At 35.9% G+C, this 23,295-nt stretch overlaps 4 protein-coding genes across 9 annotated transcripts; 2 read left to right on the plus strand and 2 right to left on the minus strand.

The window, feature by feature from the left end:
- The first annotated feature begins 2,098 nt into the window (after nt 1–2,098).
- Nucleotides 2,099–9,974, plus strand: LOC107270897 (zinc finger protein 76). The gene is made up of 3 exons (XM_015746327.2): nt 2,099–4,256; nt 7,310–7,453; nt 7,598–9,974. The coding sequence occupies exons 1-3, from the start codon at nt 3,877–3,879 to the stop codon at nt 8,769–8,771; spliced, it is 1,698 nt and encodes a 565-aa protein (XP_015601813.1). The 5' UTR covers nt 2,099–3,876; the 3' UTR covers nt 8,772–9,974.
- A 618-nt stretch (nt 9,975–10,592) lies between these two features.
- On the minus strand, nt 10,593–15,584 carry LOC107270896 (nuclear pore complex protein Nup54). Of its 3 annotated transcripts, none has more exons than XM_015746325.2 (5): nt 14,756–15,303; nt 12,690–14,047; nt 12,377–12,604; nt 12,175–12,298; nt 10,593–10,867 (listed from the first exon to the last, which is right to left on the minus strand). In XM_015746325.2, exons 1-4 carry the CDS (start codon nt 14,877–14,879, stop codon nt 12,176–12,178), a joined length of 1,833 nt encoding a protein of 610 aa, XP_015601811.1. In that variant the 5' UTR covers nt 14,880–15,303; the 3' UTR covers nt 10,593–10,867; nt 12,175. The 3 variants fall into 3 exon arrangements, with proteins under 3 accessions (XP_015601811.1, XP_015601810.1, XP_015601812.1); XM_015746324.2 differs by having other exon boundaries at nt 12,170–12,298; XM_015746326.2 differs by lacking the exons at nt 10,593–10,867; nt 14,756–15,303 and adding an exon at nt 15,395–15,584 and having other exon boundaries at nt 12,120–12,298.
- A 629-nt stretch (nt 15,585–16,213) lies between these two features.
- Nucleotides 16,214–22,092, minus strand: LOC107270894 (gamma-aminobutyric acid type B receptor subunit 1). 4 transcript variants are annotated; one of them, XM_015746323.2, is made up of 12 exons: nt 21,587–22,092; nt 21,407–21,505; nt 21,199–21,333; nt 20,930–21,100; nt 20,339–20,837; nt 20,126–20,253; nt 19,762–20,054; nt 19,444–19,687; nt 18,946–19,189; nt 18,448–18,842; nt 18,170–18,329; nt 16,214–16,499 (listed from the first exon to the last, which is right to left on the minus strand). In XM_015746323.2, exons 1-12 carry the CDS (start codon nt 21,746–21,748, stop codon nt 16,480–16,482), a joined length of 2,550 nt encoding a protein of 849 aa, XP_015601809.1. In that variant the 5' UTR covers nt 21,749–22,092; the 3' UTR covers nt 16,214–16,479. The 4 variants fall into 4 exon arrangements, with proteins under 4 accessions (XP_015601809.1, XP_024943979.1, XP_015601807.1 ...); XM_025088210.1 differs by having other exon boundaries at nt 16,348–16,499; nt 18,197–18,329; XM_025088211.1 differs by lacking the exon at nt 18,170–18,329.
- An 88-nt stretch (nt 22,093–22,180) lies between these two features.
- On the plus strand, nt 22,181–23,184 carry LOC107270898 (mediator of RNA polymerase II transcription subunit 22). Its single transcript, XM_015746329.2, has 2 exons — nt 22,181–22,652; nt 22,734–23,184. The coding sequence occupies exons 1-2, from the start codon at nt 22,550–22,552 to the stop codon at nt 23,051–23,053; spliced, it is 423 nt and encodes a 140-aa protein (XP_015601815.1). The 5' UTR covers nt 22,181–22,549; the 3' UTR covers nt 23,054–23,184.
- Nucleotides 23,185–23,295: the final 111 nt, after the last annotated feature.

A 23,295-nucleotide genomic window follows, 5' to 3' on the forward strand; every position in this document is an offset into this window, starting at 1 on the left:
CCCCCCCATATAACAATCGTTATCAACATGGAGGTCCCTCTGATAACGAGTAATCCCTGCGCGTATAGTTTTTCTCGCAAACCCATGTCTCGCACGTGTCTCTTGTCATTCTTATTTGCTAACTCTGCCATACTCTGCTGACAAATTCGAGTGCATTGTAAGCCAATACATTCTAAGGAATATTGTTTATAACAATAGTAACATTATTTACGCATTGGCGGGTATCATATTCTAGGCATGATAACGCTACAGTACCACGTGTACGTGAAAAATTGTGATTGCAAAAAGAAGTTATTAAAAAACGTGGAGAATAAAACATTTAGACCAATAATAAGCATTATCATGAAATTCTTTGAAATTAGTTATCAAAGTCTTTACGTTGATTAAACAAATAATTTCTATTTATAGAAAAAAAAAAATTCGGGGACCATTGCGATAGGGCAAACGCATTTAATTCGAGGATCATATTTCTTCAAGGTTTTTCTTACCTAATCGGTTTGCTAGTTGAGATGCTCTTAATATCTCGCAAGCAACCAATGACGTAAAGAGACGACCCCGCGGAGTCTAATGACACTAACGCTCATGGCAATCACCACACGCGTATCGCGTCGTGACCTTCCGAGGGGAACCTCCTACTACCACAAAGCCTCCGTTATGTTCAACAATTTTTTGGAATGTGTACTGTGAAAATTGTTAAGAAACACGTTCGCTGATTTCTGCTAAAATCAAATGTCTACAATACTGTCGTTACCACTAGGTATTTGCACGTGAACAGAACGTGATTGGTTCTAATCGCCACAGCCGATACGAAAATTCTGTGAGCGTGTGCGACCTCAAAATATTATGTAGGCATTATTTATTACTTGAAATAAAATGCATTTTTTATAATACAATGGTTTCATAGGATACTAAGTTAATTTTAGAAACCGTAAATACAATTTACTTGTAATTTAATCGCTCGTATGATAATTAAGTAGGGTTTTGATCATTAACAAATTTAGTTTTATATAAACGTGAAGGTGGGATTAGAAGCTTAGAGTCCAAACTTTATGTACGATGTTAACTCTATAAGTCGGAAAGATAAGGCAGCTAATCTAGCGAAGCAGACAAATATAGAATATCAACAAATAAACCAAAAGAAAGAAAGAAGCTACGTGACGACTAGATACAAAAATCTACGAATAACTAGTATATCTGTCCATTTAGAAATTCAGAACAATCGTTTTTTTTCCTTATAAAATATCCTTGTCGTTGCAAGAATCCAAACGCGAGTGTGATTTCAATAAATTAAGTAATTTTTCGACCATCCACGATGTTCCGCAAAATTCCTACATAGGTTATAATTTATATTTTTTTAGGAGAAACATTTTTTTTAAAAAAGATGAGAATTCTATCGAATCGTATTGGTAACAAAATTTGCTACGGCAGATAAAACGTATTCTCTTCTCCTCGATTAGCATTGAGGACTTTGTACGACTTATACCATTGGTTGCACATCTTTACTGTCTTGGCCAATCACCAATAGTCGTTCACTTTCTCGAGGTGGCATTTGTCGTTTTTAAGGGGGCCCGCCACAATATCGCGGGGGGGTAACCAGACATATCTGGTTATCGCTGGATTTCCCTTGACAGATAAGACGACCTGTAGACTTCAAGAAATGATTGGACGTCTTAAGATGTACAGGATGGTACAAAATAGAGCATTCGTGTTAGAACAAGATAGTAAGATTTAGAAAATATATAGCAAATACAAATACCTTTAACAAATACCTTTGTAGCCTACAGTAGCGTAATCTGCTGGGAAATAGGTCGAACCTTAATCCCTACAACTAGGTTAGATGATTATCTCATCTCTTTTTGACCGATCAGGAATAAAATGTTAGACGTTCTATCAATTTGGCATCAACCTCTATTCACAGTCCGTACGATGACGCCACTTGCGTGTCTATATGATGTTAAAATAATAATGATCTGTATTTGTGTGGGTGTGTCGATGTAGATTGGAATATCAAACAGTGGAAGTGGTAATGATGCAAACACTAGGTTAGTGTGGTGGGATCCAACCGAAGACAGGAATCCATATAAAAGGGGCGTCGATCATCAGCAATGTTAGTTTGACACTCATACCAGCAAGAAGAGTACCGTAGATAACATAATCACCAAGTTACCAGCTTTAACTTTTACGAAACTAGAAATTATTACCAGTCGGCTTTGAAATAGTTCATCGAACAGGGAGACGCAGAAGAGCTGCATACTTTCTTGCGAAAGCTGCAAGCTATAGCGGTTGCCATTATTGTTGACAGTAAAAAAAGCTTTTAAGAAAAATAGGACGAACAATTTTTGGGAAAATAAAGCTATTGTCTGCGAGAAACGTACTTTGAATGTAGCACGTGATCGCGGTGTGTCGAGCGTCCAGCAGCCATTTCGTGTGTGACGAGCGGACACTTGCAAGTGGTGAATTAGTGAAAAAGTGACATACTTACTAAACTTTAAGTAGTTTGCTTGAAAAATAAAATTTTCTCATTAAACAAAGGAAAGTACTCTTCAGCGTAAGCGACGTACAACAGCAACGTAACAACGTAACAAACGTCACGGAAAATTTCAAGTAGTTGGCGTGACGTCATCTAAGGAAATTACATCAATGTCTACCAACGGGGAAGCGTTTTCCTAGCATTAGGAATATAAATCATCAGTTATAATAAATCGCAGTTGTGTTTACTCTGTACTAAAGTTGTAGTATTTCCACCACAACGCACGTACAGTATTTCCGTATCGATCATCGTGATTGATCGTTGATCGTCGCGTCCGTGCGAAGCTTTAGTTAACATTATAACCGAGTGGGGCAGCACCGTCTTCCGAAAAGGGAGTATAGCCTATAATACGACAGCGCGCAAGAAAGACAATCCTTTTAAAACAATTGGGAACACGTGTTATGAATTGTTTGACTCGTACCAGCCTAGTGATGTTTTCCATAGAATACAGCAAGCAATTCTTGAGCTACCGTATACTCAAGTCCAACCGGTTCAAGTACATCTGACGATACGGACTCGGACTAAGTGTTAAATAAGTACGCAAAGTGTGTCAGCCGGCTAGGCTTCAGTTGCAGTGTGCTCTGAAATTATCATTCAACGTTCAATCAACGATTCAATCATTTAAGCAATCAAGCTGGAGTGTTCTGTATTATAACTGAACTATTGAAACGTACGCGGCAAGGCCTGGAACGTCTTGCTGTGGTCAAATTGAGCGTTGGAAGTAGCTAGCACAATTAACGCTATTTGATCGCTAAAGAATCCAACCCCGAAAGTCGTTAGTTAGACGAAGATTTCGGTGGCGATGTGCCCTAGCAACATCAGTCGCGATCATTGCTAAACTTCGGACTGACTCCATCATGCATACTGCAAACTTCTAAAGAAAATACTAGAAGCGTACTTATATAGAAATATATAAAGCGACGAATGAAGGCGTAATATCAATTTGTTTTTTTTAATTCTCAATAATGCTTTTATACGAAATATTCATAAAACGTTCCTAAAAAAGAGGGCATTCGTTTTCTATCAGCCGTTTTTTCGATTGCGGTTCCATATTCTCCTTCATATCATAGAAAGAGTCCACGACTATAATTTCTTAGATAAAAATACCAGACATATTCGGTATAAATTCCTATTGATGTAAAAAAAAAGAATCGGTTAGAAGGTATTCAACGTAAATTTCGTCTAATTTGAAATCGATATAATCAAATTATAAGATAAGTGTCGTCGAAAAAGATTTCCAATATTAAACACCAAGGTGGGATTAGATATATAATACATAAATCTGCAATTTTTGGCCATCGTTTGATAAATTTCGAAAAAAAAGTTTGCCCGTCAAACGCACGAAAATGATTGTTTATGTTCCGGGCAGAATGCCAACCCACGTTGGTCCGTACGGTGCGGCACGTTATCCCGGCACCTTGCTGGGAACGGTACCGGGTTATTACAGCCCGGTTTCCGGTTACTCGACAAGTCCAAATTCCACCTACTACACGAGCGGTGTACAACAACCGCCGGCCCTGGAGCTTCCGGTGTGGCCTTGCAGAATGCCAGCCGAAGAAGAGCTTGGATCTTCCCCTGGTGGTGCACTAATGACCCTAGGGAATTCCCCTGCAGGTCTAGGTACCGGTGGACCACCAAGTCCAGCTCACAGCGACTCTGATGCATCAAGTTCCAGTCTCGAATTAGGATCGGTTAGACGAGGTGAAAATGCTCAACTAAAATGCAGGTGAGTTATAATTTTATTGCACATCTAAATAGAAACTATGTAAATACAGATCTAGGGTTATTTAGTTATATGAAATACCAACGGTCTCTTCTATCGTTGCATTTATTAGCCGACAATTTAGTACCAACTTCTTGCCAACCTGCGCCTGTAAGTAAACAAATATTTTTATCGTGACGTTCAACAGACTCGAGAAAAAATTCAGGATGTCTCTCAGTATTAATTTACCGATATACACATCGCATGGTTTATGCACGTTGCACCGGTTTAAACCGGTTAGCCATGCTATCTTATGTTTTCATTACAAATACTGATACATATTTATCTTGACGTTCTCCATAAGTACAATATACTGGCAAGTAACTGAGTAGATAATATTTCTGTCTAAATCAAAAAAAAAATTTACGAGCAATTCTTATCAATTTGAAGAATAGCCTTCGATCCTACACATGAGATATTTTACACAATCAATATCCTACACTGAAATATTAAACACGTAAAATTTCCGCACAAAAATATTCTACACGTCATATTTTACAATACATGTTACACGGTGTGCCCTGGATACAATTTATTCTGCACATATTCTACACTTAAGTCTCCTACACTGAAAATAGTATATTATACCAAAGAAAAAGTGTGAATGGAAAGCTAAGCACTAACAAGTGTAATATTCGGATAACAAATTATTTCATGCAAACAACTGTGCACGATAGACTGTGGACCATTTTATATTTATCGACCTGAAGATTGTATGTATAGAAAATTGTGCACCACGGTTTAATGACCCTGTATGACCGATCAATACCTGTGCACAGAAAATCTTTACACGAAAAAATGTGCATACATATTTTTTAAAAACATTTATACGGATGTTTGAATCAATTTTAACCGTTACAATATTAAAATTCTAATCCAATCTAATCATTTATAAACCTATCGTAGCAATACGTTCTTTTGTCGGACTCGCTCGCCGGCGCTATTTTTATAACTAAAACACTATTAGACTCAGTAATAATACAGACGAATATATTTTATGGGAAAATTTTGCGCGTTTATTATTTTAGTGTAAAATATAGCATGTATAGGATCGAACCGTGTAAGATCGGGCACTCTCCGGCTGTTTGTTACCAACGCCATCCATTGTCTACATACGTCAATACAATCAGCGCCTCTAACGGACAATCAACAATGTGGTAGTCATTGACATTAATATCCGTATCGAATAATACGACGCAACTGAGAGATAGGCGTGGTAGACTTGTCGGATTTTATATATCAGATGCACGCAGTAGCCTCATGCTAGGTGAATACGTCTGGTGAACATGTTATCAGTTGCACGTAGAATCTAACTCTTTGGAAAGAGTAGTAAAAGATGGCTGACACGAAAAGAGCGTGACCCAAAACTGATATTATCAATATATGCAAAGTTGCCAACGGACCAATTGTGATTTATCATTTTACATTACACATGCATTTTTAGAATTTCCATTTCTCCTTGAAAAATTGAAATAAAACATATTTTTATATGACATATTTTTTCATTTCTTTACGTCAATAAAGTATCGTACGGCTACTGGATGGGGGAAAAAGTACTTCAGAGTAACGGACAGATGTGCGAGTTTCGCATTTTTATCCTAACCTATCGGAATGATTCGAGGTCAAAGGTCGATAATCAGTCTTTTTCGGGGTCAACGTTTTTTTTCCCTTTTCTTCTATTACTATTCAGCATTCCGAAGACACTTCAAGCATACGTCATACCTTATATTAATATACCTACTCTTAATATATTTTTAATTTTTCTTGCTTCTGTTTCTGCCAACTATAACAATTTTTCATTAGTTTGTTATCTGCGGGAGTCTGTTTATCTTTGAATCATCATTCTACTCTTCTTCCTCTTTATTGAAAAGTTTATTGCCGGGTTTCACCTTGATCTTTGATTCCGTAGACTTTTGCGCGCATGCCAAATTACCGAGGTCGCCACAAGCTGGCGCTGCCTTCGCCGTAGGTAATTGAAAATTCTACTTGAACAGAATGGGTCACTACATACCAATGCCAGATGAACTAGAGTCAAGCGGCACAATTGTAAAATGGAGAGAATTAACATCAGTTGCTTAGTACAATTTATTATGGCCAATGACGCAAATCCCGATGATCTTTGATAATTTATTAGGAACATCTTGAAAAACTGGCCGTCGGATTTTACGACCGCTAATAAGAAGTATTGAAGATTCGCCGAATCGTTTACTGCCTTTGTGTAAATATTAATTAATTCAATATTCAACTAATTTGCGACTTGAATGTTTTGAATTATTATCAGTATCACTGCTAGACTTTGACAGTGTAATCAAGGTGTCAGGTGAGATTATTGGCAATTAATACTTGTTTTTTCAATGAAATGTGAACGTCTTAATTGACGGTTTGTATTTTCAAGTGAAAAAGTGTGATAGTCACGGAAATTGTTAATGACGCACTTAGTGCATTTCGTGTCGCTCTTTTTCTATTGTTTTATCGTTTACCTACAAATGAGAAAGGATAACATAGTGAGAACTTGTATGTGCGTGCGCAAATTAGTTACATACGCACGTTGATAAGAGGCAAGCAAACACAGCCGCCGGTGGCAAGATACTCACAGGAACGAGTTTGAAATATCATGTAAGCTCGTGTTTGCACTCAACCTATGTGTACGAATCTTTTCAAGAGAGAAGAATGTAAAGAAAACTAACATGAAGACTGCCGTCCAGTAGTTTTTAGAAATATAAAAAATATTTACCATTTTCGTTCGATTCGTTATGGCTTGTACAGTATGGACTTTGCGCGATACCATTAACATCACGTCGTATCTTATCAATGTGTCTCATCAAAATTAATGAAGTAAGCACGATATGGAATGCCAATTAGTGTCACTAATTATAGCACTTCAATCATTCTTTATTTTTGTTTTTCTATAAATTTTTCATTAGTTAGTCACATTGTCAATATAATTTATTTTATTTAGCAGTTTATGAGCTCCTGTGGTTGCATTGGGTAATTTAAGGATTCCATTATACTTTCAGATGGACCAACTGTGGGCGATGGTTTACATCTTTGGAACAGCTTGCGGGTCATGTGGCAAGGTTACACGCTGCACCTGGTCCTCGAGGACTTTTTTATTGTGGATGGGAAGGATGCGCGCGCGGCGAACGCGGTTTCAACGCTAGGTGAGCTCTCTGATCATTACGAAATAAAATAATATAACTTGGCTGCAGACAAATTTATATTTGCAAAGCAGTCGAAGCTGCGAGCAAAATAAAAGCTCCCTCGTGCATTTTTCTTTATATTTATTTTTTTCCCTTTTTCTTCAGGTACAAAATGCTGGTTCACGTTCGCACGCATACCAACGAGAAGCCCCACCACTGCTTCCAATGTGACAAGAGTTTTAGTCGTGCTGAAAACCTGAAAATCCACGCCAGGTCTCACACCGGGGAACGGCCTTACGTATGTCCTGTCGAAGGATGTAACAAGGCTTATTCAAATTCATCAGACAGATTTAAACACACGAGAACCCACGCAGTGGACAAACCGTATTGCTGCAAAGTACCGGGATGCCCAAAACGTTATACGGATCCATCGTCCTTAAGAAAGCATGTTAAAACTTACCGACACTACGTCAACAACAACAACGACAAACTCCAAGAAAAGAGTTACGAGGAACCTACTGTTCAAGAAAAAGTACATTTCGAAACGCCGGAAAAACAAAGTGTACACTCAGAATCCGATAAGAAAGACTCTAGCATAGAGAGTAGTTCCGGTTCGAGTCCAAAGGCCAGTAACAGTTTTGAGGAACAACGAAAGTTCGTAGAATGGAACAACATGTATAACCTCAAAGAAACTCCGGAACTTCTAACACCTCCAAAATATGAACCCCAAGAGGTGAAGATTTATCCAAGGATTTACGATGAGAATTATATTATTCGTGAGAGGATTCAATCAACCCCCAGTTATGTACAAATTGTGAGTCAGGAGCCACCATCGCCAAGAACAACTCCTCGTATGCAATCGACACCAATAAAGATGGAGGAACATCCGGATCCAGTGATTAAGACGACGAGCACAGCCACTGTGGATTATCGAAACATTGATTCGATAGTAAATGGAACACCTTGTAAAAAGGATAATCCTGACCCAGTGAGGCATTCTGTTATTAAACGAGCAGATAATTTGAAGATGGAGGTGGAGCCACCTAGAGAGGAGACCAAAGAGTCTGTGGAGTGTTGTTGCAGACACAAATGTTGTGCCCACAGCAACGATAATATTCTAGAAAAAACAAAGATACTTTCGGACCTCATACTCAAGGCGCAAAATCCACTATTTCGACATCTACTTGGTTCGGTAGATTTGCAATATGGATTACAAAATATGTGGAGTAACATGGCGGACAATGCCAACACCTGCGGACAGGATCTTCGAGTCAAGAGTAATGATGGTGTCACTGATATGGAGCAGGAACTTCCTCTGGACCTGACAATTAACAAGTGATCCACAGACCAAATATTATTCTTATTCATAACGAGGTTTTCTTTCATGCTCCGGGGTCTAGCGGGTCTATATCTTGGTTCGGCATCCAAGTCTTTTGACACAGTCAGGCGAGTTATTAGCTCAGTTTTCGTTACGGCTGATGTATTCGAATTTTCGAAATAATCAACTTAATTCCATTGCAGGTAATACTTTGTTACAGAAAAGATCGATGTAAATTAGATTGTACCTAACTCGCTTGATTTTGTGCGTAAGATGAGAATCCGTTTCAAACGTTCTGATGAGATTGTAAAGCCAAAAAATATATATCTATACTATATATATATATATATATTGCATTTTTTAAATCGTTTCCATACAATCAATCAGAACCATTTTGTTAATCAAATACGATTTGCTCAATGTTAAGCCGTAGATTGTACTTGCCTTATTCTCTGTTTTTCAGTTCGAATACTTGACGAGTGCCACAATAGCCGTGTAATTAAAAGAAAGTTTCATTCGAAATGACAATGATTCTCGAGATTTCAAGAAGCGTTTTAATAATTTTACAGTACAACACTTTACCATGTAAGAATTTTTACATGAATCTTCGGTGTGCTGTGGTTAATATATGTACTACACGGGAACTGAGAATCTTGTTGAAGCATGAGAATCATGTCAGTTTCGGTTATGAAAATATGATGGCCATTATAAAATAGATTGAGACAGCGATAGATATATCCGGTGGTAATGGACTTGGGCTCCGTAGTACCGGTCGTACGCATGTAAATAATATATTTGAAGAGGAAAAAAAAAATGGAAAAAAATGATTTGTTTCCACGAGAAATTTTCGAATATATCCTTACGAAAATTTAAGAATGTTCATGTGTTCCATTCGAATTTGTTCGCAAAGCCTGCACTGAAATATCCTCTTATTTGCATTTTGCAAGATAATGTTATTTGCGTTCGTAAAAAAGAAATGTTCTTCCGAATATAATTTATTGATGTCAAATCTAAAAGTCAAGGCTTTAGCAACAAAGTCGAGTAAAGGATCTGCAATCACTGATTGTGCGCGTTTTCTATTGCGTAAGAGAGGAACTAAAAAAGATACGACCGGACCAAAAAAAAAAGGAAAAAGGCTGATAAAAGACATGAATAAATCGACGAAAAGAAATGTATAATGACGTGAAGCTATCCAATAAAGTATATTATTTATATGAAAAGAAATATTTACTTCATTAATTTATAATTAATGCTAATAATCTTAAATGGCTGCACCCCTAGTAATGGCTCGCGTGCGCTTTACATAAAAGAGTGCCATTGTTATTTTGTTTTTCATACGTTTCAACTTTAACCCTAGCAGATCTTAGCTATTTTTAGTGCCTTAGACCGTCACGCCTGATCTGTGATACCGAAGAGTTTCATTCCTCTAAAACTTCTTAACGCGATAACCGAATACCAAAAATGATTTACTTAAAAATTGTAAAACCTAAAAATAAACGAGCCATGGAAAATCTATGAGTATGCAGTGTTTCGTGGGAAAAATTCACTATTTTTTATTAGAAAAATTTAAAAAAATGGACTTTTAATTTTTCAAGAGGTCACTTGGAACCACTGAAAAATAATATACCGGTCTTATTCCTTGAAAAAAGTTAAATTTCTTAAAGAGGCGAATTTGAACGATTTCGGAAAAACATGACTTTTTCAGTACGCGAATAGTAACGGAAATCATTATGTAACTTCATTATAATTAAATATTATTTGTTAAATAATTATTTGATAAATAATGGAAAATATCGCAAAAAAGAATAGCAGAGCATGGGATAGTGAAATAATCCGTAAATATTCTGCTGCATAATATTTATTATACAACAAATATATTTTAAAGCGTTGAAAAATATAAAAATAAAAAGCACATATTCAGCTATTTAGCCCAGACAATTTAGATGTGTGTTCGGAGCACATTGACTTCCTGCACCGCCAAACACTGGGTATCGCGTCTTACGGCTGAAATGTGATGGGCACATTACACCCTTTTATTCTGCTTGAGCCTGTTTGACGCTTGTAAGTTGCGCGGATTTTCTTCTGGCCATCCGGTATAATGCTCTCGAATCACAATACTGCTGAAACAAAGCGCGATCGATATTTTCCATCGTTCTCGAACGAAGCTCCATGATATACTTGAAAAAAACTTACAGAAATGAAATATGAATTATAAGAAATAATTTCTCGTACTATAATTTTTGCATTCATATTTTTGGTTTTTAATTCTAATTTTATTTAATAGTTTATTATTGTTCTTTTAGAGGTAATAGCAATTGATGAAAAAACAGGTACTAACGATTTCAAACAAAATTGACGGCTCCGTCACACTATGGTCCCATGTTCCGCAATCTGATTAGTAATGTTTACAACTCGACTGTTATTGGGAAATTGATCTTATTGTGTTACATTGTTAAGGGACCGTCTAAAGTTTTTTCCCCCCCTCGTGTTTAGAAGCGCCTTACTATACTGGCATAGAAATAAAGGACCTTCGAAATTTATTCAGCTGCGGTATGATCGGCTAAGGTTAAATTGAAGAGTCAAAGTTTTAAGAATTATGAAAACTTTCTTTCTTGACAATAAAAAGTATTATGATACAAAATAAAGCACAGAATATTTCTGAAGCCAATTACATAATAACGCAACTGTAATTCTTAGGAGTCCGACTAAGACTATAATTAGTCTAAATTTGTTTTTTCGGCAGATAACAGTTAATTAAAACGAGGCGACTAGATGCCCCTCGCAGAATATATGTATAAATACAAGTATCTCAATCTTATTTTTGAATATTGCTATGCAGACCACAATGCACTTTATATATTTTGTTGAACTTAAAATTGAACTTTTCAGATATTTTATGTGTGCGCACGAAAATCGAGTGATGTCGTCAGAAGCACGGAATCTTTATAATTATTGTTCTCCTTAATTTCCTATTATATTATTAAATATTGACTCAACCAGTTTCCGAAAATGTTAAAGAGGGGTCGGCATTACGTCAACATCATTTTTATAGAATTTTCTTCAAATGCACTTAAACGAAGATAATCCCCCAGATTCCCTACCGTATAAAGGAGGGTGACTAAACTAATATTTTGATAAATTAATGAAAACCAAAGAGCAAAAAGGATTATAAAGCTTCCTTTACTTCTAATATTTCGTGCACATGCGCAAACATAGAAATGACAAAACAGCAGCCCTAAACATTGAATCAAGCCGAATGCTCGCTAAAATTTTAAATAATAACCGATGAGAAATAAGAATAACTACTTGTATCAAATATTTGAGATAAATTTCCATAGAGAATAGCCACTGACGCAAATCATTCAAACATGACGGTTTAAACATTTATTTAAATTATTGTTTCCACAGGAAACACACACTTTACTTCAGGATATACTGTGTCCCTCCAAGAGTTCCTCCATCCCGTCTTTGATTATTTTCAAATTCTCTAAATCTGTATTTATCGTTGATATGAGTTGCATCATTCCTTGTTGCTCCATGTTAAGATACTGCAAAAATTGAAAAATAACATTTTTTAATGTAAAATACATAGCCGTGTAGAAGTAATTGAAATAATGTCTACTCACAGTTTTGATGTCATCCTGAGCTATAGGATCCATAGTGTATCGCTCGTAATTCTGTGAGTCTATGTGCCTGCGCATTCTTAACTGTGATAGCATTTCGCTAATTCTCCCTTTAAATTGAGTCGGTGCGCTAATTTGTGAGTGCATCGCTTCGAATCTTTTCGTCAAGGCTTCCTCTTCAGGTTGCAATGAAAGTCCAGCCTTTCTGCTGATCTCTTGACGAACTAGAACCTGCATTACCAAAAAAGATATTTATTCGATTTTTTAAAATTAATAATTGCTATGTAGAGTTTTATAAAAGCATAAGTATGCCTACTTGAAGAACTCTATGCTGTAACTCTAATAATGTCCTCCTGTGTTCCTTGAGTCTGGCTTGTGTAGCGGTATGTTGTCTTTGAAGACCCTGAATTCTTTCAGCTGCTAAATCCAGGAATGCCCTGTGTCTGGCAGTCTCTTCCTCTTGACATTTAAGTCTGTTTTTTACTTGTTGAAAGCCAATCATTGGTACAGGGATATAAAGTTCAGGATTAGGATTGTCTAATTGTGCCTGCTTCCACAATCTGGGATCTATCGAGCAGGGTGGGTTGTCCAAATATTCCTTGAGTTGAGATGGATCTAGTTTTACATGGGCAAATATATTTTCCACGCCCATCTGTGTCAGCTGCATTTTTTGCATTGTCTGACTCAAATAAGCCACTAGTTCGTTTGCTGGTATCTTTCTGGATGACCCTGTCACTCCCTTTTCCAAAACAAAAATTGTCACTTGACCTTTGCCATCACCCATTGCCTTCACGCTGTCAATTGTCAGGGTGAGATTTGGTTTATTTCCCAATATACCATTTAGCGACGCTATTATCTGTTGCTTGCCATCCTTGAGTTCTTGTTCTTTTTTATTAAAGCAAAGAACAACAAGACCGTCATTGTTGTCAGCATCTGGCATACGACTATAGCCAATAGCTTTGAATCTACAAAGAGGATTCTCCTGTGTCAATTCTATTGGCGCTGCTGTCGCTGAATAATAAGCCTTTCCAGTTCCCCATAAGGCCTGAATTAGATTCCACCGCGCTATAGTGTTATCACGTTCGTCATTAAATAATTGACAGTTGAATACCGCATTATACAAAGCCTCTGTAATGGAATTGGCTACTTGTTGTTGTTGTTGCTGTTGAGTTTGTGGTTGAGCTAGGGTGCTGCCAAAGCCGGCAAATCCGCTACCAAAACCACCAAATCCAGTAGATGCACCGGTAGTAGCCGGTTTAGCACCAAATCCTCCAAAACCAGTAGAAGCATTAAATCCTGTATTGCCTGAACTTGCGGTACCAAATCCGCTGAAGAGACTGGGCGTCGACGTTGTTGCAGTGTTACCAAAACCACCGAATCCACCGAATCCTGTTACATTTGTTGTCGAGGTCGTTCCAAGTGCACCTAATCCACCAAATCCAGTTGACGAAATTGATGTGTTGCCAAATGTGCTGCCACCGCCAAAGCCTGTGGTTCCTGTGGTGCCGAAAGTACTGGTACTAGTAGTGCCTGTTCCAAATCCAGTTGCTGCCGGTGTTGCAAATGGTGTTCCAATTCCAAAACTTGTGGACTGAGTTGCAGGTGTACCAAAGGCACTAAGAGCTGCTGTAGATGTTACTGGTGTACCAAACCCAAAAGATGTTCCGAAACTACCTGTTTAAAAGAATATTCTATGAATTTGGGTTATATTTTCTCAATATTGTTTGATTTTCTTATTAGACAAAATAAAAGACAAAAGTTATGTTAGTTAAGTTAACTAATTCTGGAAATCTAAAATTCTTTGAAAATAAGTTCAAAAGAAAAATTCATGAGATAGTTATAGATTTCATATGTCATGCAATATGATATTCTTTTGTTTCAAAAAAGTAAGCTGTTATATGCCCATAGCATAAAAGAGTTATTATAGAAATTTACTGGAGAAATTATGTCTTTTTTAAGTCAGAATAATCACTGGATCGTAAGTATTTTGTAACATAGATTAACTTACTGAAAGAATATATGTTTATTCTTCGTACCAGCAAAATTATTATCGATTATCGCATAACATCCCAAGAGAAATGGGTGAGGTTACTGACACAACAACAGATCATGTAATATATTCTACATATTCTGATGAACCTACACAAGTGTTAAATGAAGAAGGAACAACTTTTTCAGCTATTGGAGTAACCTTTTTTTTAAATTAAATCAAATATAAACAATACTGGAATTACTGAACAAAGTTTAAAACTGGAATACAATTTTATAGGATGTAACTGCAGAAACTATGCTAACAACACCAGGAAAAATACCAAATGAAATGTATGAATTAGAAGAATCAAGTACAATAGAGCATAAAACAGAAACCACTATAGAACAAACCTATCCAACAATGGCAATTACTACTGAAGATTTTACTGACGAAACACAAACGATTAATACAGATGATTACAAAACAACTACTGAAGAAACTGAAACAGAAATTGCATCTGATTTTACTACTCATTCTACTATTTTCGTAATCCTTGCAATTGTATTAGTGACGGTAATACTGCTATGCTGCATTATAGCATATTGCATTTCACGTGTCAGAAGAAACAACTGCAATTATTTCAACAAGGATGATATTGAATGTGATCCTGAATGCACTGGAGTGAGTCAGCCTTTACTAAGTTCAGATAAAGGTTCAGAATCAACTAGTAAAACGAGTGCATCATCGAAGAAATGACGCCATAAAAGCCATTGATCCTAGTATCACTTTGGAATAGCTTTACGTATATTTTAAACTAATACCCAGATTGGTCAACAAAGTAAACTAATCTAAATGGTCAAAACTACATCGAATATTTGCAGAATACTAAATCTATTCGTTCGACATGGATTTCTTTTTTCGAAGATTCTGTAATTTTCCTCACAGGCTTTATCACGGCTATTATTAACCGTTCTGCTGCGTGTATCAACAAATAATGTCCACATTCATGACAACCTAACCTAAAAGTATATACTATGAGATTGGTTTACCAGGTTTTGCGGGTGTAGACGCAGCTGCACTTGCTGTGCCGAATGTAAACGTTGATGCTGTAGCCGGAGTAGAGGCCCCGAAACCGGTGCCAAAAGACATTGTCTTAAATAAATTATAAGCAGTCACAAATCAGATTATCGTCCACACAACACAACTTTCCCGCTTAACACTGCACCAACCCCTGAGCAGTAGAGCAGCTATACTCATCATAATGGCAACTTTTGTATACTCATATTTGAATAGTCATACAAGAAATCTTGAAAAATACAAAATACATTTAAATGCAAAAGTATATTAACATGTGCTAGCTTGATGAGCTTCAGATAGTGTTATTTATGACTTGTTTTTTTCCTAATGAATATAATTGTAATATATTTGTAACCATTTTTATGTAGTCTCTTTATTATTTAGACACGAGAACAAAACAATTTTCTTTTGTACAATATATTTCCAAACTTAGCATGGATTTATGTATTTTATTAAATAAAATAAATACGCATAGCGAGTGTAATTCATTTCGGTATTCTTTTCTTTTAAGTTTCACCATATTTGCCTACAAATTGGTGTTCAAGAAAAATTTTTTCGCTCTTGTGACTCTTCACATTCTTACAAACAATTGCTTAAAATGTTCACGGAAATTGCAATACTATTGCCGTTGTCTCACGATACACATTTATACGCATAAACTCCCTGTCATAACAGAACGAGAAAAGCAACAAATTATAATGCTTCTTAAACGACTTATTATACAGTATATAGTCCCAATTTCCTTAATGCAATATCATAAATATTATATTCTATATAAATTTACTTTCTTTAACGTCTCGATAAAATTTCTATCCATGAAACGGTATCCGTTTTGGCATTTCTTAAAAAGGTGTGTTAATGCATAGCTTTGAAAACTATCGCAAATGTTACTTGTCACGCACTCTTTTGTTTCTTTTATATTATTTTCTTTAGTTAATTCTCACGTTCTCTTGCAAAAACGCATAGGACTATTGATAATTATTAGCCCGTTTGAATGTGTGTTATTGCTTGTCTTTTGTGCGCAAATAATACACGTATCCTCTCGATCACAGGTCGATCAGCCGATGTGGTCTGTTTCTGAAATCAAAAATTTTGACAAGAACTGTTTTGAAATTGGTCAGGTAGAAAAATTGTAAAAACTTTTCAAGCGAATTCCATTCATCAAGTAATTTTTAAATGTGTTGCAAATATAATTATTATATATTGATATCTTTAGCAGCGCGTCAGCTAATTTTGATTAATTTGCATTATAGAAAATTCCATACCGATAATAACCATTATTCGAAATATGTTTTAGCAAGAAAATAGCGTGCTCATTATGGTCCGGATTCACAATTGGTCTACGCATACAGAGAATGCAGAAGGTATAATACCATTCCACAGGATTCTACTGTTAATTATAATTCCAAAATGGCATTACCTCATCAAGACTCCCAAATTACTTTATGAATGGCGTGCATATTCAGCAGAATTTAAATCTCGTTAGCATAGGCATTAGTAATGTATATCAACTACTTCATATTTTTAATTTTCGGTTATTTTTGTTCTTTAATTATTTTTCATATTAAAAAAAAAACATCTATTAATCATTCGACATTTACTTGATGATCGAAATGCGGCTAATTTGGGAGGAGACTTCATGAGGTTCACAACGCAACAGAGATATTGATAAATTCGTAATTATTTAGTATCATTTTGACTTTTTGTCTAACGAGATTTAACTGCGTTTTATATTAAATTTAAAAAATTGACATATAAATGACATATTGTCAGTCGGCTAGAGTTGTTATCTCTCGACATAATTGTTTACAAGCAGTGTTTTGAAATATGTTTATAAGCAGTGTTTTTGCATGCGACTGACAACATGCCCTGCTAAGTTACTTACAGTAAGAATGCCATTACACTTTTATATGAATATTTTGAAATTTCAAATGTTTTTCAAATTTCGCAATGGCCTTGTTGCTTATTATTGTTGTTACATTACATATCAGTGATAAAATAAAATATAAATAAAGACAAATTGAAGTTAATTACGTGAATAGATGATATAATGATACAAGCGAATGCAATCCATGTGTTCTCGATTGTGAATTAAAATAGAAATAAAGATATTTTTTTGTAAAAAAAATATGTTTATGTTTCGTACGTCTACACTTGTAAATTCATTGCATCTTTTAGTTTAATCAACAGGTCAAGTGACCACCTTGCCGCTGTTGAAAAAAAAGACTAGTAATGGTCGTAGAACAAAAAAAAATTTAACAGATTCATTAGGCCGAAACTCTGTTTAACGATTTCAAATTTGATGTCAATTTTCAAAATTATACTATCGCACATACAGTCACATTCGTTTTCTCCTTAGACAGTATGCATATTTAACATTTACCAACATTTATACGTCGAGATTACTACTACCATGTATCTCTTTTGACTATTCTAGAAAATCACGAGGTATAATTGAAAAGAAATTGATGAAAATGCGAATTGATTGAGATACCATCGCGAGCAGTCGAAGAATAAATATGCATGTAGTATAACTATGCATATGTATATATTATAGACACATCTACATCTTTAAAACCTGTAAAAAAATTAAGTAAACTGTAAATTCTCCAGGGGATTGTCTCGGATATTTTTGAAAAATTCGTATTTCGTTACTGCTGAGTTTAGAATTTAAAGATACGATTCGGAAAATTCAAAATCGGAAACGGATGCGCGGGACGATTTCGTGTACACAGAAAATCCCCCACCGATGGCACTATCTGACGTTGCTTCACCAGTAACAAAATCAGCAACTATCAGAGAATCCTTAGGAGCATTTCCACCAGGTCCAGTGCCTCCACCAGTACCGCCCTTAAGAGAATCCCTTTCAAAAAGTTTCTGTTTGAGAATACGGATCTTCTCTTCTTTCTGGAAGCAATGACATTTCAAAAATTCATTTATACCTGTTTCAGAGAAGTTTGCATAACTGAAATGGAAAACTTGAAACTTTTTCTGAAGAAAAAAAAGACAAAATATGGCGCCTCACCGCAGCAATTAACTTCTGCAACTCATCGTTTTCACCGAGGAGTTTCTGGTAACGCTCCTCATCTTCCTTGGACATTCCCACATCAGGATTATACTTAGACTCTGCTTTGTCACGTGGATGACGTATCACTTCAATGACCTTCGGAACGAAGATCAACGCCATGCTCAAAAAGCAGCAGAATATAATCGCCAGGGCAACGAACGCGAAACTTGCGTCTTGCTGACTGGCTATCACCATCGTGACTGGGGCAGTAATAACACATAAAACAACCACGTTGTAAATTGACATACCGACGTAACGAGAATCATTAATCTGTTTGACTTTGATACTGCGCGTTTCATAGGCCAGGAAGAGACCGAAAACTAGGATGACGCTCTTGTAGCCATAGATTAAACCTACCGATATTTGGAAGACACAAAATTTGAATATGTCTATAATCTGTATTAGTATTAAAAAAAAAAAAAAGAAAAAACAGTTGCCAACTTTGCCCAAGCTTACCAAGCCAAACGTTGTTGTGCTCGCTTTCACAGTGTTCCAATTCCGGTCTAATGCGTGCATCATCATCACCGGTCATCGGTGCTTCCAAAGGGAACATCTCAATCGTTCTCTGCAGAGGATCTAAACCTTGCCAAGCACCGAGAATAACAACATCAATCGCCAAGAGTGCGCTGACCATAGTATAAAGCTTCCACGGCTGTATTTTCTTCTGAATAGATGAAACTTTTTGTTTAGCCATAAACAGCTAGAAAAATGGAACGGTATTTCGATATGAGCAAGCTCGACTATCTCTCGTTACATCCAGATTTGTCTAAAAAGAAGAATTCATGCAGGAAACATTTCATAGCCGTGCAGATTCAATACATTATAGCGTCATGACAGTGACTTCACACAACAGGTATACGTACAATTGTGTTCAGGATTGATCAGTGCATCACGTTACATTGGATGGTGTGATATTGCTGTATCTGGCAAAATTGAGTTATTCTATTTTATTACCTTTGCCTGATCTGCTTTTGTTTTAGTAGTAAGACGATGCACACGCCATACTTTACTAAACATGGCACCAAAAGCGAGAGTAAATCCCGTTGATAGCATCCAAGCTCTTGCTTGACAAATTCCTGGATATTCCCAAGGTGCTATGAATCTTCCATCAATTCCTAGTAAAAAAACTGACACGAGACAGGCTATTACGCCTACAAGCATTATGGTGTTGCATACAGGATGAGAGGACATTATAACTCTGAAAGTAGAGAAAAAATAAATAGAATTTTTTGAAACTTATTAGTTTAGTAAAATCATTGAAGATTGTCGAACCTTCTATGTCGATTCCATATATTAAATATTATCAGAATGACAGCTATGAGGATTCCAGCTGATGATATTGTACCCATGCAGATAAACAAAGGCAATGATACTGTTCGTAAAAGTTTTTTTACTATTGTACGGTCTTGCGGTATTTTACCCCCAATCCATCTTTCCATATTACGCCAGGTGAGATTGTCACTTTGAGTATCATAATAGCCTAATTTTACATATTTTCCATCAATCACCTGTTCGATTTGTGTGAGAGCTATACGATCACCCTGTGAGCTGAATGCTACGTAACCCTTTAAACAGTAAGAAATGTACACTTAATTTATATAATATAGAAATTAAATTTTGTATGCAATCAACTTACAGACACTCCAAGAAATTGTGTGGAATTAATAGCTGAATAAATATCATCAGCAATCTCCTTATTTGTGTATGTAAAGTTTTTCAAACTCTTACCCAGTTTATTTAGCTTCTCCATAGTCTTATTAAAGGCTAAAATATGAGTAAAATTAAAAAATGCAATGCATACAAAAATTACTTGAATCTAATTAATTGCTAGTGTTCTTGTTAAACAAACCCAGTGCAACAGACCAGACAGCATCATAGGCCAAGGGAGCTTCCTGATATCCTTCAGGATATCGATTATTATCAATATCATAACCATCTTCCTTAAGCATTTTATTGAGTCTCTCCCTAAAATCTTCAGATGTCATACCACTTATAGTAGTTTGATTATTTTGATTCCACATTAGAGCCTCAGTAGTTAGATGTCCTTCTGCAGCTAGTCTCATCTGTTCCTTAGTGCATGGTATACCTTCCTTATCAAGATTCACTTCGAACCAATTATCCTCGTACCAGCCAATAAAAAACCACACATAACTTTTTCCATAAAGCTTCTGTTGGTAAAGTTCACACAAAACACGTCTTGCTGCCACCACGTAAAAAAGTCCCACAATTATCCGCGCATCTTGACGTCGTAGATTCCTCACAGCATCCGAAGGATCTGACAGAAAGCTCTGTCTGGTAACTATTTCAATTCCAGCTTCCTTACAACGAGCCTCAAGATCCTCCACAGTCTGCTCAGCAAAAGCACATTTCTTATTAATTTTTAACCTTACACTATGCATCTGTGATCTTATCATAAATGGAAGTTTTCATTTGTACATACAGAAATAAAGACTTCTTCAGCCTGTTGCAATATGGCCACGCGACTCCAGCCAAATTTTTGCAGCAGTTTTATTCTTGTAGGATTATGGACTGTAGCAGATGGATGTGTTCTAAATAGTGTAGGAAATCGATTTCTATCCGATAAGGCAGGAGACGATGCACCGTAGCACAGCTTCATATTTTTTAAAAATAAAAATTGTTTTTTATTAATTATCACTACTGTGCTCTTTCATAATGGAAATATTGACTAATAACGTTTAATATGCTTACAACTACTAAATTCCACATCTTTGCTGCTTCAGCTACGGTTGTACAAACTGTGCTGCATCCAGCTAATAACATGAGTTTCTGCGGAGTATTGTACAATAAATTGTACATTACTGAAGCACCGAGACCAGGTTCACACTGTTAAGAAAATAGTTTAAATGTTTTGAAAAATTAAAACAATGATATTCTGTATTTCTGTAATAAGACTAACTTCACTGTCATTGGAGTGCAGTTTCAATGTGAATCCTGGCAAAAGGTCTTCTTGTTGATTAACATCGTCAAGGGCAAGATTCGCAGCGGGCATACAAGCCTATAAATTATTGGAATTGCGGAAAGTTTCAATTGTAAACAAAACGGAGTCAAATAATCGTGATATCGAATGATAGCATACCTGTCCACCTTGCCAGCCACCTTCTCCAGCAATGGGAAAAATTCCACCAATATGCAAAACATTGTCTTCCGGTGGTAGGGAACCCTCAATGGGAATTGCCATAGACAGAATAAATATTAAAGGCAACATCTTATATATATTTTCGTGGCTCCGTGGACACATTGAGAATAACCAAATTCTCAAATATCAATCCCACCCTCAACTGAATGTAAATTCACTCATTTCAGTCTTAATTATTTTAAGGATAACTGATAATAAAATCATAAAAAATTTGACGAAGTAATCATGTTTTAAGCTAGATCAACTTAAAGTATACTATTTCTTTATGAAGTTTGTATTTTCTGGCGCTTTTTTCACTTTATTATTTGCAAATTATCGCCACTAAATCGTTCGTGCGATGCACTCGATATTTATATTTACTCACGGCCGAGAATTCGCGAATAAATAAAAGTGATGCACACAATTTATAACGTAAAAAAACAATGAAATTTTTTTGGAAAAAAGGGAATTTCGGTAAAGTGCTTCGTACTCTCTTATCGTACACACTTCATATTGATTTGATCTCAACTCTCTGAGTCGCGTGGTGGGGTCGTAGAATAAGGGTTGCATGTGCGCAGAGTGAAAATCTAAGAAAAGTAAATAGTTTGAGGCGACCTCATATTATAAAACAAAATCAATACAATATATTTAATTAAAATTAACGTGTCTGTATGCGATAAACGAGTGCATAATTTACATATAGAGTAAAACTTTCTGATCATAAGAATACATATATGTCTTTAAAACGATTTCCGTTCCCTTTGAATAATAAAAAGTTGAACTTTGTCGGTAAAACAGTAAGCCCAACCGAGCCAAAGTTTACCTGTGTTATCGCAATGGTCGGGATGTTGAAATATGTATTCTGTCAATTTCCAAATGAAATATAAAATATAAAGATAGTCTGTAAAAAATCGTGCCTTCATCATGTCTGCACAGCGTGCTTTACCACAGAGCAAGGAAGCGCTTCTAAAATCGTACACCACAAGATTGAAGGACGATGTAAAATCTATGTTAGAAAATTTCGAAGGTAACCTAATTTTAGAATATTTTACATTTCTTTAATGTTATTAAAATAAATTATCACGTACGTTTTACTTGTTCCATATAGAAATAGTGAAATTGGCTAAGGGTGAAAATGAAACACAGCTCTCAAGAATGACACAATGCGAACAGGACACATATGAAATGCATGTGCGTGCAGCAAATATTGTACGAGCTGGTGAATCCCTAATGAAATTGGTATCGGATATAAAGCAGTACCTGATTCTGAATGATTTTCCATCTGTGAATGAGGCAATAGCACAGAACAGCAAACTGTTCAGAACAAAGCAAGTAGAATGTGATCAAAAGCTAGCATCATTGAGGGATGACATGGCTGCAGATCTTTATGATCTGGAAGAAGAATATTACACATCCATATACAAGTGACATTGTCATAGAATTAAAGAATTTATTCATGAGCTTGTATCAGGATTTTGACCAATGTATTGTTATCTGAATGTGATGATATTCATCAAGACTGTATGATATTTATGCAAATAAAATTAATTTTTATATTATTCCTTGTTCTGCCATTATTTGTAGTACACCACAAATACTAGTTGATCTATCACGTTCCAATAAATTTCTTCTTTATAGTGGTTAGGAGGATTTTGGGTTAAAGATAACTT

This window comes from Cephus cinctus, unplaced genomic scaffold (genome assembly GCF_000341935.2).
Source record: "Cephus cinctus unplaced genomic scaffold, Ccin1 Ccin1_scaffold0857, whole genome shotgun sequence".
NCBI lineage: Eukaryota > Metazoa > Arthropoda > Insecta > Hymenoptera > Cephidae > Cephus > Cephus cinctus.

Excerpts from the sequence above, each read along its gene's own strand:
- LOC107270896 (XM_015746325.2), bottom strand. The coding sequence starts at position 14,879 with ATGAGTAGTAAAATCAGATGCAATTTCTGTTTCAGTTTCTTCAGTAGT. Across the intron at positions 14,048-14,755 it reads TAATTGCCATTGTTGGATAG|GTAGTTTCGGAACATCTTTT; the intron begins GTTTGTTCTATA and ends TCTTTTAAACAG. Across the intron at positions 12,605-12,689 it reads TACAGCATAGAGTTCTTCAA|GTTCTAGTTCGTCAAGAGAT; the intron begins GTAGGCATACTT and ends TTGGTAATGCAG.
- LOC107270898 (XM_015746329.2), top strand. The coding sequence starts at position 22,550 with ATGTCTGCACAGCGTGCTTTACCACAGAGCAAGGAAGCGCTTCTAAAA. Across the intron at positions 22,653-22,733 it reads TATGTTAGAAAATTTCGAAG|AAATAGTGAAATTGGCTAAG; the intron begins GTAACCTAATTT and ends TGTTCCATATAG.
- LOC107270897 (XM_015746327.2), top strand. The coding sequence starts at position 3,877 with ATGATTGTTTATGTTCCGGGCAGAATGCCAACCCACGTTGGTCCGTAC. Across the intron at positions 4,257-7,309 it reads AATGCTCAACTAAAATGCAG|ATGGACCAACTGTGGGCGAT; the intron begins GTGAGTTATAAT and ends TTATACTTTCAG. Across the intron at positions 7,454-7,597 it reads GAACGCGGTTTCAACGCTAG|GTACAAAATGCTGGTTCACG; the intron begins GTGAGCTCTCTG and ends CTTTTTCTTCAG.
- LOC107270894 (XM_015746321.2), bottom strand. The coding sequence starts at position 21,748 with ATGTGTCCACGGAGCCACGAAAATATATATAAGATGTTGCCTTTAATA. Across the intron at positions 20,838-20,929 it reads CTGAAGAAGTCTTTATTTCT|ACTGTGGAGGATCTTGAGGC; the intron begins GTATGTACAAAT and ends TTTGCTGAGCAG. Across the intron at positions 20,055-20,125 it reads CACAATTTCTTGGAGTGTCT|GGTTACGTAGCATTCAGCTC; the intron begins GTAAGTTGATTG and ends TACTGTTTAAAG.